The sequence below is a fragment of the Phyllopteryx taeniolatus genome, chromosome 12 (genome assembly GCF_024500385.1).
Source record: "Phyllopteryx taeniolatus isolate TA_2022b chromosome 12, UOR_Ptae_1.2, whole genome shotgun sequence".
NCBI lineage: Eukaryota > Metazoa > Chordata > Actinopteri > Syngnathiformes > Syngnathidae > Phyllopteryx > Phyllopteryx taeniolatus.
Genome location: NC_084513.1, coordinates 1676207 through 1699844, shown reverse-complemented (window position 1 = coordinate 1699844; position 23638 = coordinate 1676207). Strand labels below are relative to the sequence as shown.

Sequence of the window (23638 nt, the reverse complement as noted above, 5' to 3'; positions counted from 1 at the left end):
GGGGGGGGGGGGTGGTTGGCTGCCAGGCACTGCTGCCTACCAGCCAAATCCCCCCCACCCAAGACCCACCGGCCCCAAGACACTTGGGGATGAGTGTGTGTGATGCATTAAAATCCAGAGGGGGCAGGCAGGGTTGGGGGCAGGGCGCCCGGACCAGGAAACAGCACTGACGTGCTGAAACCCATTCCAACAGCCGCACCCCCCTGACCCCATACTAGTCCCCAAGGAACCCCTGGATATTTATGTGTGTCCAGATGTGCCGAGTGAGAAAAATATATACAGTGAGTTGTGTGATTGTGTGCTATGTGAGTGATTAAGAGGCATAGCTCCTGCAGGTTGGGCCCATCAGGCAGGACAACCACAGACAAAGAGGGCTACTCCACTCAGCCCCGCAGCACAGACCCCGGGTTCCCCCCCACACTCCAGCCAGCACCCACTACACGCCCCCGAGTGTGGGAGGTGGAACCCAAAACCAGCCAGGGAAGAAAACTCCACAGCAGGCCCCATAGCCCGCAGGGGATAAACCGGCCTCCCCACGTGAAGAGGAAGAGGTGACCGAAGCGGGACGCAAGGAACGGAGAGAAGAGGAGGAAGCAGGCCCAAGGAGTGACAGGGGGGCCCCAGCGCCCCCACTACTAGCCAGAGCGGCGGACCAAGGCGGATGCCAGCTGGCACCGCCCCAGCACCCACGGAACATGGGTGAACAGCGAGCCTGTATATACGTTTGATGCTGTATTGTACTTTATCACATTTCTTAAACTACAAAAAGCTAGAGTAATAGTTAACGAAGAGGCAGGTTGCTAAAGTGAGTGGACCCGGGTGAGAATAAAAGCGTGAATTTGGATAATTTAAAGGAATCTCGCTGACTCCATTCATTTGAACATACCCAGCTGGGTACATGCTGTTCGCTTACATTTTGGTCACAAACTTAGATTTTTCATCCTCAGGCACATTATATATTATGAATATAGTTAAATATTAATGCGTAACACAATATTTGATGGTTCATATATGGCAATTATATGGCTTGGGGCGGCGCAGCGGCCGTTCGGTGTCTTGCGTAAAAACCTGGAAATGTATTTTCAGTGTGAGTGAAAGCTTGTCTGCATTGTGATTGGCTGCAGGCTGCGACGTTGCGACGATGTGTGCGGCAATTAAAATTTTGAATTGCGGCAAAAACGGTGGCTGACTGCTTGGCCACTCGTGAAAACAGTTGCTAAACTACGCACACTGTACAACAGTTCAGTCGGGTTCGGCCACGGCGCTCGGTGTGCGGCAGCCTTAAGGGAGAGCCCGGACACCCAACGGAGGAAACTCATTTCAGCCGCTTGTATCCGTGATCTTATTCTTTCGGTCACGACCCACAGTTCGTGACCATAGACGACAGTAGGAATGTAGATCGACCGGTAAATTGAGAGCTTTGCCTTTCGACTCAGCTCCTTCTTCACCACGAAGGCATCACTGCAGACGCTGCACAGGATCTGCCTGTCGATCTCCCTCTCCATTCTTCTCTCAGTTGGTAACAAGACCCCGAGATACTTAAAATCCTCCACTTGGGCCAGGATCTCAACCCGGCAAGGGCACTACACTCTTTTCCAACTGACTACCATGGCCTCAGATTTGGGGGTGCTGAGTTTCATCGCAGCCGCTTCACAGCAAACAGTGAACTGCTCCAGCGAGAGTTGAAGATCGTGACTTGATGAAGCCATCAGAACCACATCATCTCCAAAAAGCAGAGAGGTAATACTGAGGTCACCAAACCGGACCCCATCAACGCCTCGGCTCCACCTAGAAATTCTGTCCATGAAGGTAATGAACAGAATCGGTGACAAAGGGCAGTGTTGGCAGAGTCCAGCCCTGACTGGAAACGAATCCAACTTACTGTCAGCAATGCGGACCAAACACTGACACCAGTCGTACAGGGATTGAACAGACCTTATTGAGGGGTCTGATACTCCATACTCGCAGGGGACCCTCCACAGGACCCGTGGGGGGCACAATCGACAGTCCACAAATCATATGTCAACAGGTTGTGTGAACCCCCATGCACCCTTGAGAACCCTGGTGAGGGTGAAGAGCTGGTCCACTGTTCCACGCCAGGTTGAAAACCGCACTGCTCCTTTTGAATCTGAGCTTCGACTTCCGACAGACCCTCCTCTCCAGAACACCCTGAGTACACCTTACCAGGAAGGCTGAGGAGTTTGATCCCTCTGTCGTTGGAACACACCCTACGATCCTCCTTCTTTAAAACGTTGAGGACTTTTATTATGTTATTGGCTAGTTATTATCTCATGGGCCTATTACATTTGAAAAAGGAAACATTTATGTTGGACCGTTATTACGTTATGGGCTTCTACACTTACTCATCCTACACCAGTGGTTTCTATCTTTTTCAGGACATTACAAATGGCTTCTTCTTCTTCTTCTTCTAATTCTCAGTATTAGTTTTAGCCAGTGTTTGTGCAATGGCTGATGTATTTTCCATCTTTATCCTCACAATTGCTGGCTTTTCACTCATTAGACAGGTCTCTGGTTTTCATATTGGTTACACCTTTAACTAGGAGATTGATAATGTAATCTTCAAAGCTGGCAAAACTCAAATCTGAAACTGAGGCTAGAAATTAATAATAATAATAATTCATAGAGCGGCACGGTGGTCGACTGGTTAGAGCGTCAGCCTCACAGTTCTGAGGACTCGGGTTCAATCCCCGGCCCCGGCTGTGTGGAGTTTGCATGTTCTCCCCGTGGCTGCGTGGGTTTTCTCCGGGCACTCCGGTTTCCTCCCACATCCCAAAAACATGCATTAATTGGAGACTCTAAATTGCCCGTAGGTGTGAATGTGAGTGCGGATGGTTGTTTGTTTCTATGTGCCCTGCGATTGGCTGGCAACCAGTTCAGGGTGTACGCCGCCTCCTGCCCGATGATAGCTGGGATAGGCTCCAGCACGCCCGTGACCTTAGTGAGGAGAAGCGGCTCAGAAAATGGATGGATGGATGGATGTTTGAATAATAAATATAAAAGGACATACCTGTGCAACACACGTCAGCCGCATGTTGAAGAACTTTTACTCAAATGAAAAATGAGGGGCGTCAAATAAAAAGTGCTATTTCCCAAATCTGTGCCATCTGTGCTTTCTGATCCACACCTGGAAATAGAAGCTGAAATGTTCATCTTGAAAGTACTGAGACACAACAGCAGGGGATGACAAAGACAATGGAAAGAAACTGTCTTTCAACTCGGATCATAATTTCTTCTCGCTGGTTATAATAAATAAATCTGCAAAAATTTCAACAATTCCCTTTTTTTTTTCTGTCAATATAGGGTGCTGTGTGTACAATAATGTGGAAAAAAATTTACTTAAATGATTTTAGCAAATGGCTGTAATATAAAAAAAGAGTGAACAATTTAAGGGGGTATGAATACTTTACGTACCCACTGTGTATATATACATATATATATATACACACACACTTGTATGTGTGTGTATATATACCGTAAAGTCACGGGTATGCTGGAGTCTATCCCAGCTAAGTGTGGGTGAGAGGCGGGGTACACCCTGAACTGGTCGACAGCCAATCGCAGGGCACATATAAACAAACAACCATTCGCACTCACATTCACACCTATGGGAAATTTAGAGTTTTCAATTACCCTACCACGGATGTTTTTGGGATATGAGAGGAAACCAGCGTACCCGGGGAAAACCCACAGAGGCATGGGGAGAACATGCAAACTCAACACAGAGGAGGCCAGATTTGAACCAGAGTCCTCAGAACTGTGAAGGAGATGTGCAGTCATGCGTCCATGTCACGCACGCACACACAAACACACAGATTTTGCGTGTCACTTTCTGTCACTTATATTATACCGGTACTAAAAATACCCCAAAAAGTTACATTGTATAATTAAAAACAAAGCTATTACTGATCCATTTGTCAAGATCTTTGATTATTTTGTCACTTTTGTGACATTTAAAATGTTAACTTCAGGATAAGAGTCAACACTGGGACAGTTTCACCTGAGTGGCAGAGATTTGAAAAGGGAATTGTCAACAGGTATATGGTATTGGTGATCCTTTTTGCCTTAAGCATGAACATGGTGGCAAAAGTAGTTGAAGCTGAGTGTAGTGGTCCCTTATCTAAATCAGGAATTTTCCATCCATCCATCCATCCATCCATCCATCGTTCTTCTTCTGCTTATCCGGGGTTGGGTCCACAACATATGTACCAGGCTGGAAGTGTCATGAACGGAACAGAGAATAGGACCCAAAAATGCACGACTCCAAAACAAATGGACAGTTTCCAAAAAGAGAGGTTTAATAGACGGGCATAGGTCGGTACACAGGCAGGCAATCCAAGAAAGGCAACAGTATCCAAAAACATGAGGCAAAGAGGCAAGGTCGATAATCGGAACAGGGTCAAGTCTTACTGTGAGTCTGTGACGTGGAAACAAGGAATGCTGGAACGCGACGACAAGGTACAACGAACTGGCAACGAGAGGGAATGAGACACAAGGTTAAATACAAGGGGTAATTAGGGTGAACGAGGCACAGGTGGTGAAGATGCTCACAGGAGCAGGTGTGTGTGAAACAGGGGGGAAGACAAAACCCGGAACACACACACACACACACATGACAGGAAGTGGCTGCTGAAAGGCTTGGAGAAGCTCATTCCATGGACCCAAATGAGTTTCAAATCAATGAAATCCAGGTCCTTAATGCTGAGGAAAGGTAAGGTGGCAGACCAGTTCCGATTTTTACCTAGAGGGTACACAGATACCTTCTATTTCAGAGAAGCCCGTAAAGAGCTTGGGCAAGGTGTTTTATTGCTCCCTTGAAAGATACTGCATCCATCAGAGTTGAAGAACAAGAACTGGAGAGGCAACCCTTTGCACAATGATCATTGCACCGTCCTTCGAACTGCTCTAAGTGCTAGAGGACTCTGCATCTTTTCACAATTGTCAAAAAAAACAAAAAAAATGTACCGGCATTACCAGATAACTATTAATCCTTTATTGCTCAGTGACTGTTTTTTTTTGTCAATGTCTTTATGTCTCAAAAGTGTTCTCTGTCAATTGACTGTCTGTTGTCGTACTAGAGCAGCTCCAACTACCGGAGACAAATTCCTTGTGTGTTCTGTCTTCGGCACAGGAGGCTCTGGGTCAAGTGTCATCAGGAAGGGCAGGTCTATGGTGTATTCCATCAACCATTCCAACTATGGACAGCTGCAGCAGAAGAATCAGGCATCAGGTGATCCAACAGGAAGTGAGAGCAGGTGTGGAGGAAGAGCAGGCTATAAGTGCAGTGAGAATGAAACAAGGAGCGTGGACACGGTGAGATCAGGGAGTGGAGCGCAGGATATCTTGGCGGGACTTGTGGTGTGCTAAACCACAGCGGATCAAGTTTCTCGTCCGTGTAAGATAGACATGTCAAGCTCCCAGCCAGCGGGCCACTTCCGATCCGCGCAGCAATTTTGTCCGGCCTGCAGGATCAATTTGAAGTCAGCATGACATTGGCCCTCCCAACGGCATCAGCCAAACATATGCACATAATTCTACAAGCAGCGTCTTCTGATTTGTATGAATTATGCATTAGCCTACTCAGTGTTGGGGAAGTGGGGATACGACAGTCGGCTAATCGGGTACCAGTTTCAAAGGAGCCACATGGCTACTGATGCATCCCCTCGGGCATTTTAAGTACTAGTAATTGTACCTGCTAATTTTGGAACCTGCGTTTGTTGTCGATTAAATGAAGATGCATTCCTGAAAAATTGTGGTTGTGTCGGCACAAATCTGACTGTTAAAAGTGAAAGAACAGAAAGAACGCCGACGGACCTCTTATTTGATACAGCGGAAATCTGACTGCAAAAAATAGTTTTCAGTGTTGAAAATCACACATTAATAGTATTCGGACACAATAGAAAACTATATGGACATGATTCACTATTATTATTCTTGTTTTTGGTGAATTTGAAGTAAGTCTGACGATTGCTTGAGCGCACGCCGCCATTGTTTGTTGTTTACAAACTCAAACTCACTGGATTTCAGCAAGTGCTGGTGATTATATGCTAAATTGCTTGCAAGCAGCTGCTGCCGACATCCCCATTAGCTTGTGCTGTAGCAGTTTGCTAATCTTCCTGAGGTCCACATATAATCAACAGTACAAATAATAGATTAGTACAGCACATAGTACATCAATACAGTACAGTAGTTCACATGCTTCATCGATACAGTAGTTCCTCAAAATACATGGTACAGAGTTGAACAAATAAACAACATTAACACAAAAGACACCAATTAATAATTTGATATGAAATCAAATACTGTTAAAACAAAAAATGCATTTTAATCCTCAAGCAACACCTCTAAGATGAAGAGAGTGTCTAGTGGATATAATAAAACCAAATAGCAGCCATGTCAAACTTGCAGCCCGAGGGCCACATCCGGCCCACCACATAATTTTTTTTGTGGCCGGCGCAAGCAAATACTGTAATTTGCATCAACTTCCATGATTCGTGCTAAAATGTGTACAAAAAAATTCACATCGGAATATGTGATAGTAATAATAGTAACATTGATGTCACAAGCTGGTGGCACAGTTACGCGGTTACTTACAGTTCTGAGGACCCGGTTTCAAATCCGGCCTCGCCTATGATGAGTTTACATGCTCTCCTCGTGCTTGTGTGGGTTTTCTCCGAGTACTCCGGTTTCCTCCCACATTCCAAAAACATGCAGGGTCTGTTAATTGAAGACTCTAAATTGCACGTAGGTGTGAATGTGAGTGTGAATGATTATTTGTCTATATGTCCCCTGCGACCAGGTCAGGGTGTAGCCCGCCTCCCGCCCGAAGTCAGATGAGCTAGGCGCCAGCGCACCCGCGACTCTAGTGCGGATAAGCACTTCTGAAAATGGAGGGATGGATGGATGGATCTTATAAGCATTTTTGTTGTTGTTGCCAAACCTCTTCTTACAGTAACCTGAACAATAGTTGAACAAACTATTATCCTTGACTTCTGATTTGAAAACAAGTTATCCATCATTTTGTTGTGTATATATATCATACTATGATCAGGCGATGAAAAATTTACCTTACACGGTTTCACGGTCCTAACAGCCCTCTGAGGGAAACAGCACCAACAATGTGGCCCATGACAAAAATGAGTATGACACCCCTGTAATGTAAGACGTGCATCAAACCTCCACTGTTGCGGCATAGCTGAGACCTCTTTGTGCACCTTATGTCCTGGGAAGCCCACGCTTGAGCACATCCTGCCCAAAAGCGCTGAGAGACGACTGCTACCGGTGGCTGTGACGCCACAAACAGGTTCTGAAGACAGTTGCTGACTCCACTTGATCAGTCATTGGCAGAGCCAAGCAACAGCAGAGACGAGCCAAACATTTCATCTCCTTTATCAAGCCTGGAGAGTGGCCCAAAATACAGCAAAGGGCCGTGACTTGTCTCTTGGCCAACGGCCAAAGCCTGGATGCTGATGGTCGATTTGGGGAAGGGGGTCCGGTTCTCAGAGACCATTACAATAACATCTCTGAGACCAAACATGGTCCTTCTGTCAGTAGGAACAAGACAATCATACTGGAGCGGATGGAAGAGGTGACTGAACCGAAACGAGCCAAGTATGCTGAGCTGGTGGAGGATTGCCACAGGCAAGGTTGAAGACTTTGCGCTTGTCTTTTGAAGTTGACTGTAGAGGATTTGCTGGCTGGACCCTCCGCAAAGCCTACCATCTCTTGGGCATTACACTTTCCATAAAAGGCAGGCTATCAGGGCACAGCGCTGAGGCAGCAGAAAAGGTGGATGTGGCTGAGGAAGAATGAACCGTGGAGTCGTGCTACTCAGACACAAGTCGGGGCCTGCTCAACCCAGGACAGCGTCGGCACCCGAAACACTCAGTGATCGTGAGATACAGTGCCTTGAAAAAGGATTCCGACCCCTTGAACTTTCACTTTTTGTGACAGTACAATCACAAACTTGAATGTAGAGGTGCCCAATGAATTGATTAATTGACAACTAATCAATCATCAAATTAATTATTTGACAATTATTTTGATTAATTATTTGACAATTATTTTGATAACAGGTTCATCGGTTGGAGTTTGTTTAACCTAAAATTGTTGCTTGACATTGTTTGTTTCGCTAAACATAGTTTAACTTAAAATTGTCCAAATCCTGATTTCAGCCTCTCACCAGTAAATATACTGTGATTTCTGTAATCCTTCATGAAAGCAGACTGATTATCTTTTGTGTTTAATCAAAATAATACATTTGCAAAAACCTGCTTTTACTTAAGAAACAATTATCAACATTTTTGCCCATTTTCTCACATTACAGACCAAACAAGTAACTGCATCATAATCAATTTACGGAAAAAAATATCAAGCAAGTTTAATCTATTACAAAAATAACTGTTATTTGCAGCCGTAGTATGTAGTATGTATAACCTGTAACTGACATGTAGTTGAACCTGAAGTAGCCTCAGAAGTGTTCAGTATATCAAGCTAGTAGCCCTTCGCATTAATCAGTACCGAAGAAGTAGCTCTCATTAAAAAAGAAGAAAAAAAAGGTTGGTGAGTACAACATCACTCCCTCTCTGGTGTTATTGCTTAATTGTTATTTATTTGGTTTTGTTTATCCATTAAACAATACCAATGCTATGTATAAAGCGAGCTGCCTATAACCTCTTACAATTTTTCATTTATTAATTTGATTATAATTGTATGCATTTTTACTTGTTTTATTCTATTATTCTTGAATAAATGCTATTCGACAAACTACCTAATAATGCTTGCATTTTGTTTGATCATTAAACAATACCAAATAAACCAAAAGTATCAGTTAACAAACAGTACCTAATCTGACATGTTTTTTTTGCAGTGCACTTAAGTGCAAAATACATTTTCATCTGATTATTCAATCGATAGAATAACCGAAAGAATAATCGATGAAAAAATATTCAGTAGTAAACAGCCCTACTTTAATGTATTTTGTTAAGATTTTATGTGATAGACCAACTCAAAGTAGCACATAATTGTAAAGTGGAAAAAAATGAGATACGTTTTTCCAAATTTTAAGCAAGTATTCATCTCAAAAGTGGGGTGTGCCTTTGTATACAGTACACTGATACCCCTAAATACAATCCCGTTGATTTCAGAAGTTACCGAATTAGTAAATACAGTCCACCTGTCCATAATTTCCTCTTAGTATAAATACACTTGTTCCGCGAAGGCATTTAAGGTGACATAAAATCTCAATACATAAAAAAGACATTTAAATTTGTGGTTGTAAGATGCCAAAATGTGAAAGGTTTTGTAGATGTATAAAAAAACAATATGTACTGTATGTATGTATGCATGTATGTATGTTTGTATGTATGCACCTGTACACTTACTGTATACTGTATGTACAGTATGTATGTATCTATGTATTATTATTATTACTATATTTCTATTTTTATATTAGATATTAAATTTCAAATGCACCATGCAAGCCTATGAGCCACAAGACATGATACGTCCTAAGCAAGCTGCCTCTAACCTCTTATAATCTTTCATTTATGAATTTTATTATACAGTAATTGTATGTATTTTTATTTTTGTATTCTTTATTCTTGAATAAATGCTATTTGACACATTACCTAATAATGCTTGCATTTTTTAATTTCCCATAATGGTTGATTATCTTTTTCTATTTCAATATTGTCATTTAATGAATTATTCTCTTTTTTATTATTATTTTGTTACACCCTATTTGATAACTGGCTTTCAAAATGTACCCTGCAATATACATACACATTTACATGAAATGCAACAGCATATGATGTAATCAATGCTTTATTGCAATATACAGTCATGAGTACAAAGTATTTATAAGAATGGCCTGTAAAGGTTTAACCAGGGGGAAAAAAGAAAGACACTCATCTCACACGGTACACAGTACACTTTTTTTCAGCATCAGCAGTCAACAATAAAAACACTTCTGGAAAGACCATTTTATATGTGCACATATTCATTCCAAGCAGATGGAGCAGTGCATTTAAACATTTTGGGAAGAACAAACAAAAATTTGTGTAGTGAAATTATGGATGAATTATGATGATTATGATTTTGAATGAACAGTAAGTCAGAGGAATGTGGTTATGCGCTTATACTGGATGTAATGACTACTGCAGTGCTCGGATTGTAATTGTTAGACTAAATGAAAATGTGAAAAAAATGAGCGATGAACTGTTGTTTTACGACACTGAATATGCACTGAAACAAACAAAAAAGAAGCAGTAGCACAGTTTCTGTATATTTTGTACACATTTGCTGATTTTCTCACATTTTCGCAGCTACACACACAACAAAGAAACATTTGCAATGGTATCTATATTATATTGGCCTGGCAAGAGTCAGGCTTCAGAATCTGCAGTGTCACAATGAGTTTAATGGACTTTCTGAACCAGGGATAGAAAAAAGCATAGATCAGCGGGTTCAGACAGGAGTTGAAGTAGAACAAGCAGATGATAATGGTTGCAGATGACGCATTGAGCAGAACATCCTGGCCTGAGATGACAATGCAGAAATATGGCATGATGCACGCGATAAACACCACCACCACCACCCCGAGGGTCCTAGCTGCCTTCAGCTCAGATTTCTTGGTGGCTGAACCTTGCAATGTGACGCCCCCCGCGCAGGAGCGCAAGGCGCGCGCCTGTGACACGGCCACCGCAAACACTTTCATGTGCAGAACCAAAATCACAGTGATGGGGCCTATGAAGGAGACAAATAGGTCTGTGATTCCTACAAAGTACGCCACTACAATCACACACTCACCTACACAGGTGTTGAACCTGCCTGGTTGCTTCAGAGTGTCTAGCAAACACATACAGTGGAAGACAAATGACGTTGCCCAACATAAATAAACAGAGATATCCACTCTAGTTTTTGTCACCTTGACGGTGTAACACAGAGGGTCACAGATAGCGACATAGCGGTCGACTGATATGAACACCATGCTTCCTATTGAAGCGGATGTGACAGAGTGATCCACAATATAATACACAACACACATCAAGTCACCAAAGAACCAACAACCGCCGAGGAGGGAAATCTGAAACAACATGAGGAAACCCACCAAGAAGTCGGAGGAGGCCAGAGAAAGCAGCAGGAGGTTGGTGGGGGTGTGCAGCTGCCTAAAAAATCCAAAGTCACGATATTACTATTAAAACACAGTGATGAAATGTGAAGGTAAAAACAGTTGTTGAAGCATTACTTGAAGTGAGAGATGGAGATGATGACCAGCAGGTTCAGAGTGACAGTGATCACAGAGATGACCGACAGCAGCATGTAGGCGGTGACCGGGCGAGGATGCTGCGTTTTGCTGCAGGAAGTATTACCGAGCCGTGGGAAGCACAGCTCGGCTTCCACTGGGATCTCCATCATCAGGGAGCACAGGAGATGAGCCCGCCCTTCTACGACTTGGCTTTTTATTTCATCTCATCCAACATGGAAGACAACCTCTTACCATACGTCTCTTTCTCCACCTCCTTCATCATCTTCCTCCCCTTCAGCATCCTCCCATGCTTTGGGATCAGTGTTATTTTGGCATTAATAACTGTCGCAATCATGAAGCCATTGTCATGGCTACAGGCAATGTGTTAAGGTGACATCTTATGACTTGACTTTTAAATAGTTTGCATACAAATAAATGTCCTTTGGCGTGCCAAAGCTGCAAGGAAGAGTGGGCTAAAATATCTCTGAAGATATGTGACTCAATGCCAGTTACAAAAAACGCTTGATTTCAGCTGCTGTTACTGAGGGTGGCCCAACCAGTTATTAGATTTAGAGGGCAATTACTTTTTCCACACAAGGGCAGTCAGTTTGCTTTGAATATTTTTTCCCCTTAATAAATGAAATCACCTTTTAAAAATTGCATTATTATGTTTACTTGGGTTGTCATTTTATGTTTATTTGGGTTGTCTGTTTGATGATCCTAAACACTGAAGTGGTTTCCCCACTTTATGCAAAAAAAACAACTAAAAATAAAAAAAAAGAATTTGAGAAGTGGGCTTAAGAAAATGAAACTAGCAGTTATTTCCAATAAAATCAATCCATTTGGAGCAATCAGTAAATAACTAATTGTCCTGGGAACGCCCCTTTTTTATTGATATGCTGCCATGTGTTGGTGTGACGTCATCGACGGCATTGGAGACCAAATTTGGTGCATAGCCAGTTTGGAGAATGGAATGTACTATACTTTATATATCGTCGCTGTCGGGTGTACTCCCCCCACCTCCAAAATGACAACTTTTCAGGAAATTAAATTTAAAAACAAACAAACAATGAGAGAGGCAGTATAGACTAGTGGGGCACCGGATCCTCACGGAGTAGCTGTCGGCCCTTTGCAGATCTGATTGTTATTCTCCATCGAAACTAAAAGCCACACACACTTTCGTGCTAAAGTTCATACAGTCGGACCACTAAACGTTACTGGCTTAACAAAATTGTGCACAAGTTGTCCTAGTTGGAAATTGATGCTAGCAGGCTACAGCTAACGCTTGCGACTAGCAACTAACCCTTGCGGCTATTGCCCATGCAGAGCAGTCATCCATAAAGAACCCTTCAAATAACGCATCATGTAACGCAGCATAACGGACAATGCCTCCACTTACCTCCCCAATCGACTGTGGCAGCAGCTGGTGTTTGACCCAACAGATCGCAGAACTGCAAGAGAGAATATCGTCCTCTACCAGATCTGAGATGATGAGCAGGTCATGGAGTCCCTGGTGGTAACCGTGGGTCATGCTGCCACAAACACGGCCACAGATGATGTGGACTTGACTGTCCCGTGTCAGGACCTTGCTGCTCCCAAAATTATGTGCCGCTGGGCCTAGCTGTGAACTAAACCTGTCATTCACCAGCTCCACATGAACCCGGGAGGAGTCGTGGACTGCAGCTGGCAGAGGGAACCATGGTGGGAATCTATCTCTGGAGTACCCCCCGTCTACCGCAGAGGCATGGGCATTTTAGCAGCTTGATCTCTCTCAATACCTGGTGACAGTCAGTCTGCCCATCCCACAACATAGCTTTTATTGGCAATTTCAATCTTTTTGGGGAACGAGCAGTGTTTTTCAACATAGATTGAGTTCATCCCAGCAGGCAAGGCACCCATGGACTTATTGCAAATATCTTTCATATTCTCTCTACACATGCGTGACAATCCACCCTTGTTAAACACCTTGACACAACAACAACAAATATGGTGTTTTCTTTGTCACTATTACCTTCAGTATGTCACCAAAAAGCACCTCCGGCAATTTACACATGGACTTTTTTCTCGCCAATCCCAATCAAAGTTATTACCACCACTAGACAAATGTTTAAAAGTACTTCACATGTTAATTAACAACATAAAAAACACTGTAATTTCTCGTGTATAATGCGCATTTTTTACCCCCAAAAATTTGTGAAAAGTCAATAGTGTCATATACTGCCTGCAGTTCCATTATTGTAGCCGGAAGGGCGCTTTGTGTTTTCTCTCTCTTTCTCCCCTCCCTTCTCTGTTTTCAGCACCTGTCTCCAATCAGCCGTATCACCACCGGTATATAAAACTGCCTGTTCCAGGAAATCTTCCTCAAGTATTGCAGTTACTTTCAGTGTTACCACGGCCCTTTTATCTCCCGTAAGTCACCCTGTTCCTCGTTCCCTTTTTGGCTCCTGTGTTTCCTTGTTCCAGTGTGTTTCCCTCCTGTGTTCCTGATCCACGTAATTCCTGCCGCCAAGCCAGCCGCCTGTCCTCACCACTGCCTGCCACCTGTCCACACCGCCGCCTGCCAATCCACCTAGGACCACCGCCATTACCTTACATCAATAAACTATTCATCCTTTCACATCTGCCTCCGACTGATCTTGGATCCAGCCACTCTCTATCCGTGTCAGAATACTTCGGCCATTATGGACCCAGCAACTCCGGAGGCACTGATGAACGCACTCACTCTCCAAGGAGCCCACATAGGAAAACAAGAAAAGGCTCTCTAAGAACTCACTGAATACCAACACTCCCTCACACAACAGGTATCCCTCCTTTCTTCGACGATGCTAGGTAACCCTCCACCTGTAAGTACGCCTTCCAAGCCCGCAGCCTCAGCACCACCATGCCTCCTGTATAAAGAACCTCATGTTCCGCCGCCCGAGCCCTACTCCGGGGACCTCGGTGCATGTAGCCAGTTTCTACTCAATTGCTCACTCATTTTCAACCTTCAACCATACAGTTATCCTACCGAACAATCCAAAGTAGCGTATGTCACTAACCTCCTCTGCGGCAAAGCACCTAAATGGTCCACTTCCTTATGGCTAAACTCCTCCCCCGGTACTCCACTCATTCAATTCCTTTTCAGATGAACTTCGTAAAGTGTTCGATCACCCTGTTCAGGCCACTTCAGACTGAATCCCATAAACTCACTCCCCGTTTCATTGGTCCTTTCCCGATTACCAAAATCATCAATCCCACTTCCGTCCGGTTGAAGCTTCCACTGTCCTTGAAAATTCACCCAACCTTCCACGTCTCATTGCATAAGCCTGTCTCCACCTGCGCCCTGAGCCCACTGGCCAAACCCCATCCACCCCCCCGGATTATTGACGACCATCCGGCATTCACGGTGTCGAGCATCCTCGACGTGAGGCCTAGGGGGAGGGGGTTCCAGTACCTAGTCGTCTGGGAAGGGAATGGGCTGGAGGAGCGGTCGTGGATTTTCCTGGAAACTAATACTCGATCTGATGACTGAACAACAACCATCATTAATTTCTTTATGGTTATGTTTTGTTTAATGATAATAGTTTTCTGAAATGCTTGACAGTTTAATTTGAATCCCATTAAAATAAAATTAAATGTGTTTCGCCTAGTCCTTCATATTTTCTTAAAATAATTTTACACAACTTACAAATTCTGCCTGGGAAATCAAACACACAACTGTGTGTTTTCTCATTTACTAAATAAAAGTAGGGCTGTGAATTTCAAAATAAGAGCAGGTAAATAAAAATAATGTATTATGTGTTCAAATAAAGTGCTTAACTTCAGAATAATTCTTTGAAAAAACTAACAAAATAAAGATAATACTTCATGTTTTGATCATATGGGGAGAAGCAAAATCATGCATTGTAAAAATGCATTATACATAGGTTGAAGGGTTTTCCAGAATTTTGAGGTCAACTTTTGGGATGCGCATTATACATGGATGCGCATTATACACGAGAAATTATGGTAAATCTTGCAGCCGCCACGGTGCAGCAGCGAAGCGCCGCAGACAAGAGGTGAGCATTTCCTTGTATATTCCTACGACTCTATTATGGTTACTATGCACTGGGGAGTAGGAAAAAAATACCCATGCAGTAGTTTTCAGTACTGGCATCTGTACTTTTGCCTATTTGACAAGCCAACAGACAGACAAACTGCAAAGACTTTGTGTGCGGCGTGTTATAACGCTACTCGAGCGAGGGGCACATAATATATAGGAATACTGCATAGTATGTAAAAGCTCGTGCCGTGTCACTGAAACATATATGAATATATAATACGTATAGTCGTGCTAAAAAATATTGGCACCCCTGGGGTGCCATTATTTCAAGCCATGACTGTATAAAAAGACATGCTTTTGACATACCGTCACATGGACCCAGTGGCCACATGCACATGCTCCCGTTTGGTGATGTCATCAGGAGACACGGTATAAATTTCCACAGTTATGCTGATGATCCACAGCTCTACATTGCCGTGTCTCCTGATGACACAGGGCCAATTGATGCCCTTTTTAACTGTATTTTAGACATAAAGTCATGGATGAACAAGAACCTATTACAGCTCAATCAGGACAAAACTGAAGTACTGGTACTAAGAGAAAAACCTAATTTTAAATGACAAACAATAACAGTCAAGAATCTGGGTGTAATCTTTGATTCAAATTTAACATTTGAAAACCACACAGACATATCACCAAGAACGGCTTTTGTCACGAAAAACATTGCCAAAGTAAGCCCATTTCTTTCCAAAGCCAACACAAATACACTAATTCATGCTTTTATCAGTTGAAGAATTGATTATGGCAGTGTTCATCTTTCTGGTCTTCCAAAAAAGAATAATAAGAATATATTAAGAATATTATATCACTCCAGCTTCTCCAGAGTCCCAACAAAGACCAGAAAGAGAGTGCACATTACACCGATTTTAAAGTCTCTGCACTGGTTAGCTGTGTGCTTCAGTATTGATTTTCAAATCCTTTTATTGTGTTTTTAAAGCTCTTAATGGTCTTAGTCCAGATTATTGATCAGATATGCTTTTAAATTATGAGCTGTCCAGAACTCTCAGGTCTTCAGGTAAAGGTCTTTTATCAGTACCTAAAGTAAGAACAAAAACTCATGGTGAGGCATCCTTTTATTATTACGCTCTCCAAACTTATGAAACACCAATCCTGAAGATCTGAGAGAAGAGGCTAGTGTAGCTCCGGCCAGTCGATCTACTGCCAGCCACTGCTGTGACAAAGCTCTGGTCACTCAAGGGGGACTGAGAAACAAACGAACTGTAAGAACATTGATCCTGACAGTACTATATGCTTGTCGTTATTATTATTATTTTCTATAATTGTTTGTGTTTTATGGTTTTATAACCCTAATTTTGTTGTATCTGCACCATAAATGGACATGAAAGGCTTTCTATTCTATTTATGTTTATCTTTATGTAGTACAGCACTTTGTTTTAGCTGTGATTGTTTTCCTCAGAGCGGCATGGTGGGCGACTGGTTAGAGCATCTGCCTCACAGTTCTGAGGACCGGGGTTCAATCCCCGGCCTCGCCTGTGTGGAGTTTGCATGTTCTCCCCGTGCCTGCGTGGGTTTTCTCCGGGCACTCCGGTTTCCTCCCACATCCCAAAAACATGCATGGTAGGTTAATTGACAACTCTAAATTGCCCGCAGGTGTGAATGTGAGTGCGAATGGTTGTTTGTTTGTATGTGCCCTGCGATTGGCTGGCAACCAGTTCAGGGTGTACCCTGGTCTCCTGCCCGATGATAGCTGGGATAGGCTCCAGCACACCCGCGACCCGAGTGAGGAAAAGTGGCTCAGAAAATGGATGGATGGATGTTTTCCTCAGTGCTCTATAAACAAAAATGAGTTGAGAGTTGAGTGTCTCAAAGCTGTGCAAATCTTCATTCACTGCCATTGATGGCTGTTGAATTCAAATATCCATGTTAACATGGAGGCCTGGCAGTGATTAAGTACATGCACACACACACGTACGTACGTTGCACGTAGTACTGTGAGACTGCGAAAGGCTCGTTGAATCAGATGAGTATCCTTTGATTGCTTCATAGATACTTGAATAACTGTAGCAATTATAATGGTAATTACATCATTCATGGTAACATTCATGGCACGCACTGAGTATACTTTGAAGAGTTGTATGCTGTCATTGTTATCGCAATGCATTGCCTACCAACCAGAAGTTAGCTCACTACCTCACACCAAACGCGGAAGTGCTGCGTGCATCGAGTCCATTTAATTACAGTTGCTTTTGTAAATTTCCATGATTAGAATTTTAATTCCATTTGAAAAATAGAGGAAAAAGCTCAGATTGTTTTTTCATATCACATACTCCTTCTAAATCTGATGCTTGTGGTTGGCTGTATCTGGTCATGTGGCATTCTACTGCTATTCTCCTTCAAATATGACATATTTTTCCAAATATGACCTCAAAGCGGGCGGCACGGTGGCCGACTGGTTAGAGCGTCAGCCTCACAGTTCTGAGGTGCGGGGTTCAATCCCCGTCCCCGCCTGTGTGGAGTTTGCATGTTCTCCCCGTGCCTGCGTGGGTTTTCTCCGGGCACTCCGGTTTCCTCCCACATCCCAAAAACATGCATTAATTGGTGACTCTAAATTGCCCGTAAGCATGACTGTGAGTGCGAATGGTTGTTTGTTTCAATGTGCCCTGCGATTGGCTGGCAACCAGTTCAAGGTGTACCCCGCCTCCTGCCCGATGACAGCTGGGATAGGCTCCAGCACGCCCGCGACCCTAGTGAGGAGAAGCGGCTCAGATAATGGATGGATGGATGGACCTCAAAGCGCCACCTTGTGGTGCAATGTATTAGTTTGTCTGAGATTTTGAAAAGGTTAGACTCATCGTTCCACTTTTGAACGCATAAAAGAACATTGACTTTTGAATAGTTTCATCTTTATAATTTTTGACTTTTTTTGAAACAAGCATTTACTTTCCTGGGTTGTCACATGAAGGATATTGCGTGTGCACATTTGTCATTAGGCCAACATTGTGTGGTATGGTGGTATTCTACATGCTGTACACATATAATGCAACAAACACACTTTTGATTATGTATTTACATTTCATTGTTTCATCATCAGTAAATTATTGTGTACATAAATGTCTGCTGTCACACAATGCCACTGACCGTACAAAAGGTTTTTAACTTCACAAAAGTAAACGACTGCATTACGCCATCTTCCCAAACTTTTTTTCAAAGGTCTCAGAGCCATGAGCATCCAATAAATGCAACAATGAGCTGATTTAACTTGTGTATTAGGCGAATATGAATCTACAGTACACAGACTTACCTCCATATGGCTCATGCGGCTTCCTTCTTCAACAAAGCAGTACAGATTAAATTTTAATGTATCTAACCTCACTATATTTATCTGTTATTATCTAAAAAAAATCTACACAGCTTGCTTCCTTTACAACATTTCTCAGACATTTTGAGCGTTTATAGATTTGTACTCAACCTATTTTCACCACTTCAAATTGGTTACTACTGCATAAAAATAACAAACGAAGTGGGGACAGACCAATAGTAACGATTTGTGAAGCAAACCAAAACACGCACTACTGTAAAGGAAATGTGCTTGTCTTCTGTTGCTGATGTCAGCAGGCTGATGTTTCAAATCAGGCTGCTTTTGATCTAATTGTGGACACGCCAAAATCTGCCTGAAAATCAAACATGCCTGAAAATCAAACATGTTAACAAGCCTAAAATTACTATAGATTCTATTTTGGGGGGAATTTCTTTCTGCAGACATCATTTAAATGTCAAGAACTATAGAACACTGTAAGTGCCACTGTTTGTCAGTATTAGATAGTCATTGTAGTGGCAGCACGGCGTATGTGTGGTTACTATATCTGCTCACAGTCCAGGTGTTGTGGCTACGAATCTGGGCTCTGACCCTCCTGTCTGGAGTCTGTATGTTCTCCCCGGTCTTGCGTGTGTTTTCTTCGCGTACTGAGGCTTCCTCCCACATTTCAAAAACATACTTCTTTTGGTAAACGAAGACTTTAAATTGTCCTTAGGTAGGAATGTAAGTGTGAAGGCTTTACCTTGCCTCTCAGCCAAAGTCAACTGGGAGAGAGCTGTGAAGAAACTGGAATAAAGTCGTAGTTACAGTATTTATTTGAATGACCTGCGCATTACACAATCTTCATCAATGTCATTTCAACCTGTTTTATATTATCCCTCCCATCCTAAACTTGTGGATATTTTTTGCAACATATCCCCCGTTATTTGCGGAAACCCCAGCTCATTTGCATATTTTGTGTTTTTTCTGTTTGTTTTTAATGGCAAGTATAAATGAACATCAATTATTCACGAATATTTACTATTCGCGTTCAGGCTATGCTCACATCCCTCACAAATAGTGGTGCTCCACTGTACACTCTGTTTTAGTTCTTTTATTATACTGAGGAGCCCAAACAGAAACACAAAAAAATTATTTTGTCTCAGTATCTTCTGTTTGGTTGTATAGTGGCCACATAGTTCTCATCTTTGCCATCACTGGTATCCTTAAAAAGATAACGTTTTTTTTAATTATTATTTTTTTGATCTAATAGATTAAAAAGGAAATGCACTTTTAACAAGCACTGTACAATACTGTATTGCAGGTGGTTGAGGAGAGAGGAGCCGATGGCTAAGAGCTTTGTTGAGCCAGTGGGAATACTGTATCTCATCCATTTTCTTCCATTTTTTGTGTGTGTGTGGGGATAAAACAAGCGGACAAGCAAACAACAATACAGTATTATTATGACACAAGCAAATTAACTCTCAGATGTCGCTACTTTTATTGCCTTAATAATCTTGATAGATGCTGAAAATATGTAATGATGATCGAGATGGTTTCTGAATGAGCATATATGTAAAAAATGAAAGAGATGCAATAGCACTATAGATACCAAATTAAATAGAAGTAATTTCATAGTATGATATGTGTTAGGAATTTACTCTTTTACAGGATAAAAATAATCTGATTGCTCCCAGCACGTTACTGCACTCCTAACTGTCCACATGGCAGAACTGTTAAACAGGATGACATCAAAAAATATTGAAGGAAAACAATTGCTTTGTTTGTTTGTTTGCAAAGTCACTGATAGTGTAGTGGTACACTCGCCTGACTTTGGTGCGGGCAGCGTGGGTTCAGTTCCCACTCAGTGACGGTGTGAATGTGAGTGCGAATGGTTGTCCGTGTCTATATGTGCCCTGTGACTGACTGGCGACCAGTTCAGGGTGTAGTCCGCCTTTCGCCTGAAGTCAGCTGGGATAGGCTCCAGCGTCCAGCGACCCTAACTAGGATAAGCGGTGTTGAAATGGATGGATGGATGGATGTTTATTTGAAGTTCTTAGGGACCTCCCTAAAAAAAAAAATTATGTGATGGTCCACACTTGTCAACATATCTCTCGTGAATGTGATTTTTTTTTTAGGATGTTGTTTTTATCTCCACAGTGACTCAATATCGCTACAAAATCAATAAGCCAAATAGAGCTCTTTTAAACGTGACACCGAATGGAGAATGTGTTCTGTTTTGGACAGGTTAAAGGTTGAAAGCATGCATGCTTGTCAACAGTTGAAACAAAATCAATCACTTGGAAAAAAAAAACCAGTCACTCTCAAGGCAAACCATTACAGTCATTCACATTTGAAACAGAATTCAGATAATTTTCTATTCTGGACAACATGAAGGGTAGAAAGCATGTCTGCCTTGTTTACATTATATTGGCCTGGCTGGAGTCAGGCTTCAGAATCTGCAGCGTCACAATGAGTTTAATGGACCTTCTGAACCAGGGATAGAAAATAGCATAGATCAGCGGATTCAGACAGGAGTTGAAGTAGAACAACCACATGATAAAGGCTGCAGATGACGCATTGAGCAGAACACCCTGGCCCGAGATGGTGATGCAGAAATATGGCATGATGCATGCGATAAACACCACCACCACCACCCCGAGGGTCCTGGCTGCCTTCAGCTCAGAACTCTTGACTGTTGTGCCGCGCAATATGACATTTCTCAAGCGGGAGCGCATGGCACGCACCTGAGACACAGCCACCACAAACACTCTCATATACAGAACCACAATGACAGTGAGCGAGCCAATGAAGGAAAAAAAAAGATCTGTCATTCCAGCAGCGTACGTAACCACAATCACACATTCACCTACACAGCTGTTGTACCTGCCTGGTTGCTTCAGAATGTCAATAAAACACACACAGTGGAAAAGTAATGAAATGAACCAACATAGATAAACACAGATTTTAACTCTTATTTGGGAGACTTTGATGTGGTAATGCAGAGAGTCACAGATAGCCACATAGCGGTCGATTGATATGAGCACCATACTTCCTATTGAGACAGACGTTATCACGTAACTCAGAACATAAAAAACAGCACACATCAAGTCACCGAAAAGCCAACAACCGTCAAGGAGGAAAATCTGAAACAACATTAGGAAGCTCACCAAGAAATCAGAGGTGGCCAGCGAAAGTAGCAGCAGGTTGGTGGGAGTGTGCAGTTGCCTAAACAAAGATAAACACTTGTTATAATCTCTGGAATTTGGACATAGCGCATGACGGTACAAGTGGAGAAAGGAGGACAAGGCATCACTTGAAATGAGAGATCGAGATGATGACCAGCAGGTTCAGAGTGAAGGTGATCAGCGAGATAGCCGAAAGCAGCATGTAGGCGAGAGCGGCTGCCGACGGAGGACGCTGCGGCTTCCTGCAGGAAGTGTTGATAAGCAGCGGGAAGCACAACGAGGCTTCTTCTGCCACCTCCATCATCAGGGAGAGCAGAAGACAGGTTCCCCCTCAACCCAGTTCTGACGCTGATCTGCATGACAATGTTCATAAGTCCTTAACAACAGAAGACTGCGCCTCTTTCTCCTCCTCCTCATCACCCTCCCATACTTTGATGTCAACATTCTTTCGGGATTAAAGAAGACAGTACATCACACAGTTTTACTTGTCAAAAGGGAATGGATTGGATGAATCAGGGGTTTCCAAACTTTTTCCTCTAAGGCCACATTCAGAAAAATGGATGGATTCAAGCGCCAGTTGAAATTCTTTGACTTTAATTTATCCTAAACATTAAAACATTCTACAATGAATATAAACAGTCTAAATACCCATGTTTAAATGCCAGGTTTTTATGATTAAAAAAAAAATGAAACTAAGGTAAATCAAAACTTTTTCCACTGTGTTATCCTTAGCCACTATAACTTAGTTGTGAAAAACTGAAATCGTTGGAGTAAAAACGAACAACTGAAATAATGTGGAAGTATAGTATAGTCAATGTAAATTACAACTTTCTGTTAAAGCTGAGAAGGCAACCAGCTGTAGGATTTTTCAAGATTTTTGGGTGGCCCCTATATACCACTTGAATACATTTTCCCCAGTACTGAGAAGAGCTGCACATTCAGAACACAAACCAGAGCAATCTTTATAAAGCTGACAATTTTTTAAAGCGGTTACTTGAGGATCACTAATACGATATGTTCACAAAACGGACCTTGATTCAGAGCAGCAAGTGGAGGAAACCACTTTTGCTTCTGAAAGTAATGTCATGATCTGTGCCCTGCAGTTCCTCTGTGACACGTGGGGGGAGACTTGTGCCTCTCCCCCCCCCCCCCCCCTCTCTCTCTGGCACTGGTTCCAATTAGCGCTCATCACACCCTGCACTTAAGCCTACCTGTTCCAGTATTTGCCAATTTTCACTCATCGCGCTTATACCAAATAAACCATTACCAACTGTTTCCTCCACCTCTGTCTGCTTTTGGGTGCAGTCCAAAAACCGTTTGATACAAACCATGACAAGTGAATTATCTTTATTCACCGTTAAGAAGCAAAGCAAAGCAAATTTATTTATATAGTGCATTTCATACAGAAGGTAACTCAATGTGCTTTACATGATTAAACACATTTCAAAACAAAGAAAAAAAACAGTTTATAAACATTTAAAACAAAGAAAAAAAACTGTACTCATCTTGAGACACTGCTTGCTATAACTGTGTCATCTGCATAGCGATGATAGTCAAAATTAAAGTTCTGAAGAATTTGACCCAAGGGTAGCATATACAGGCTGAACAGGAGGGGTCCAAAAACTGACCCTTGAGGGACCCATTCGGTCATTGTCATTAGATGAGATTGAACACTGCCAATGGTTACAAAATAACTCCTTTCCTCCAGGTAGGACCTGAACCATTTCAGGACTGTTCCATTTAGTCCTACCCATGATTCCAACTTGTTCAGCTGTATATTATGATCTATCGTATCAAAAGCCGCACTGAGGTCCAACAAGACCAGAATTGACACGTTTCCTGAGTCA

At 42.6% G+C, this 23638-nt stretch overlaps 1 protein-coding gene and 1 long non-coding RNA gene across 4 annotated transcripts; one reads left to right on the top strand and one right to left on the bottom strand.

Annotated features, from left to right (window-relative positions):
- The first annotated feature begins 3727 nt into the window (after positions 1 to 3727).
- LOC133487186 (uncharacterized) lies at positions 3728 to 5768 on the top strand. The gene is made up of 2 exons (XR_009791236.1): positions 3728 to 4729; positions 5150 to 5768. It is a non-coding gene; the product is annotated as an uncharacterized LOC133487186 (long non-coding RNA).
- A 4124-nt stretch (positions 5769 to 9892) lies between these two features.
- LOC133486901 (trace amine-associated receptor 3-like) lies at positions 9893 to 22669 on the bottom strand. Of its 3 annotated transcripts, XM_061792727.1 has the most exons (4): positions 21920 to 22667; positions 21774 to 21831; positions 11129 to 11186; positions 9893 to 10764 (listed from the first exon to the last, which is right to left on the bottom strand). In XM_061792727.1, the coding sequence occupies exons 1-4, from the start codon at positions 22093 to 22095 to the stop codon at positions 10379 to 10381; spliced, it is 678 nt and encodes a 225-aa protein (XP_061648711.1). In that variant the 5' UTR covers positions 22096 to 22667; the 3' UTR covers positions 9893 to 10378. The 3 variants fall into 3 exon arrangements, with proteins under 3 accessions (XP_061648711.1, XP_061648710.1, XP_061648708.1); XM_061792726.1 differs by lacking the exons at positions 21774 to 21831; positions 21920 to 22667 and adding an exon at positions 11267 to 13345 and having other exon boundaries at positions 9893 to 11186; XM_061792724.1 differs by lacking the exons at positions 9893 to 10764; positions 11129 to 11186 and having other exon boundaries at positions 21024 to 21831; positions 21920 to 22669.
- Positions 22670 to 23638: the final 969 nt, after the last annotated feature.

Coding starts and splice junctions, on each gene's coding strand:
- LOC133486901 (XM_061792724.1), bottom strand. CDS start 22,095: ATGATGGAGGTGGCAGAAGAAGCCTCGTTGTGCTTCCCGCTGCTTATC. Junction 21,832..21,919: donor ATCTCGATCTCTCATTTCAA/GTGATGCCTTGT, acceptor ATCTTTGTTTAG/GCAACTGCACACTCCCACCA.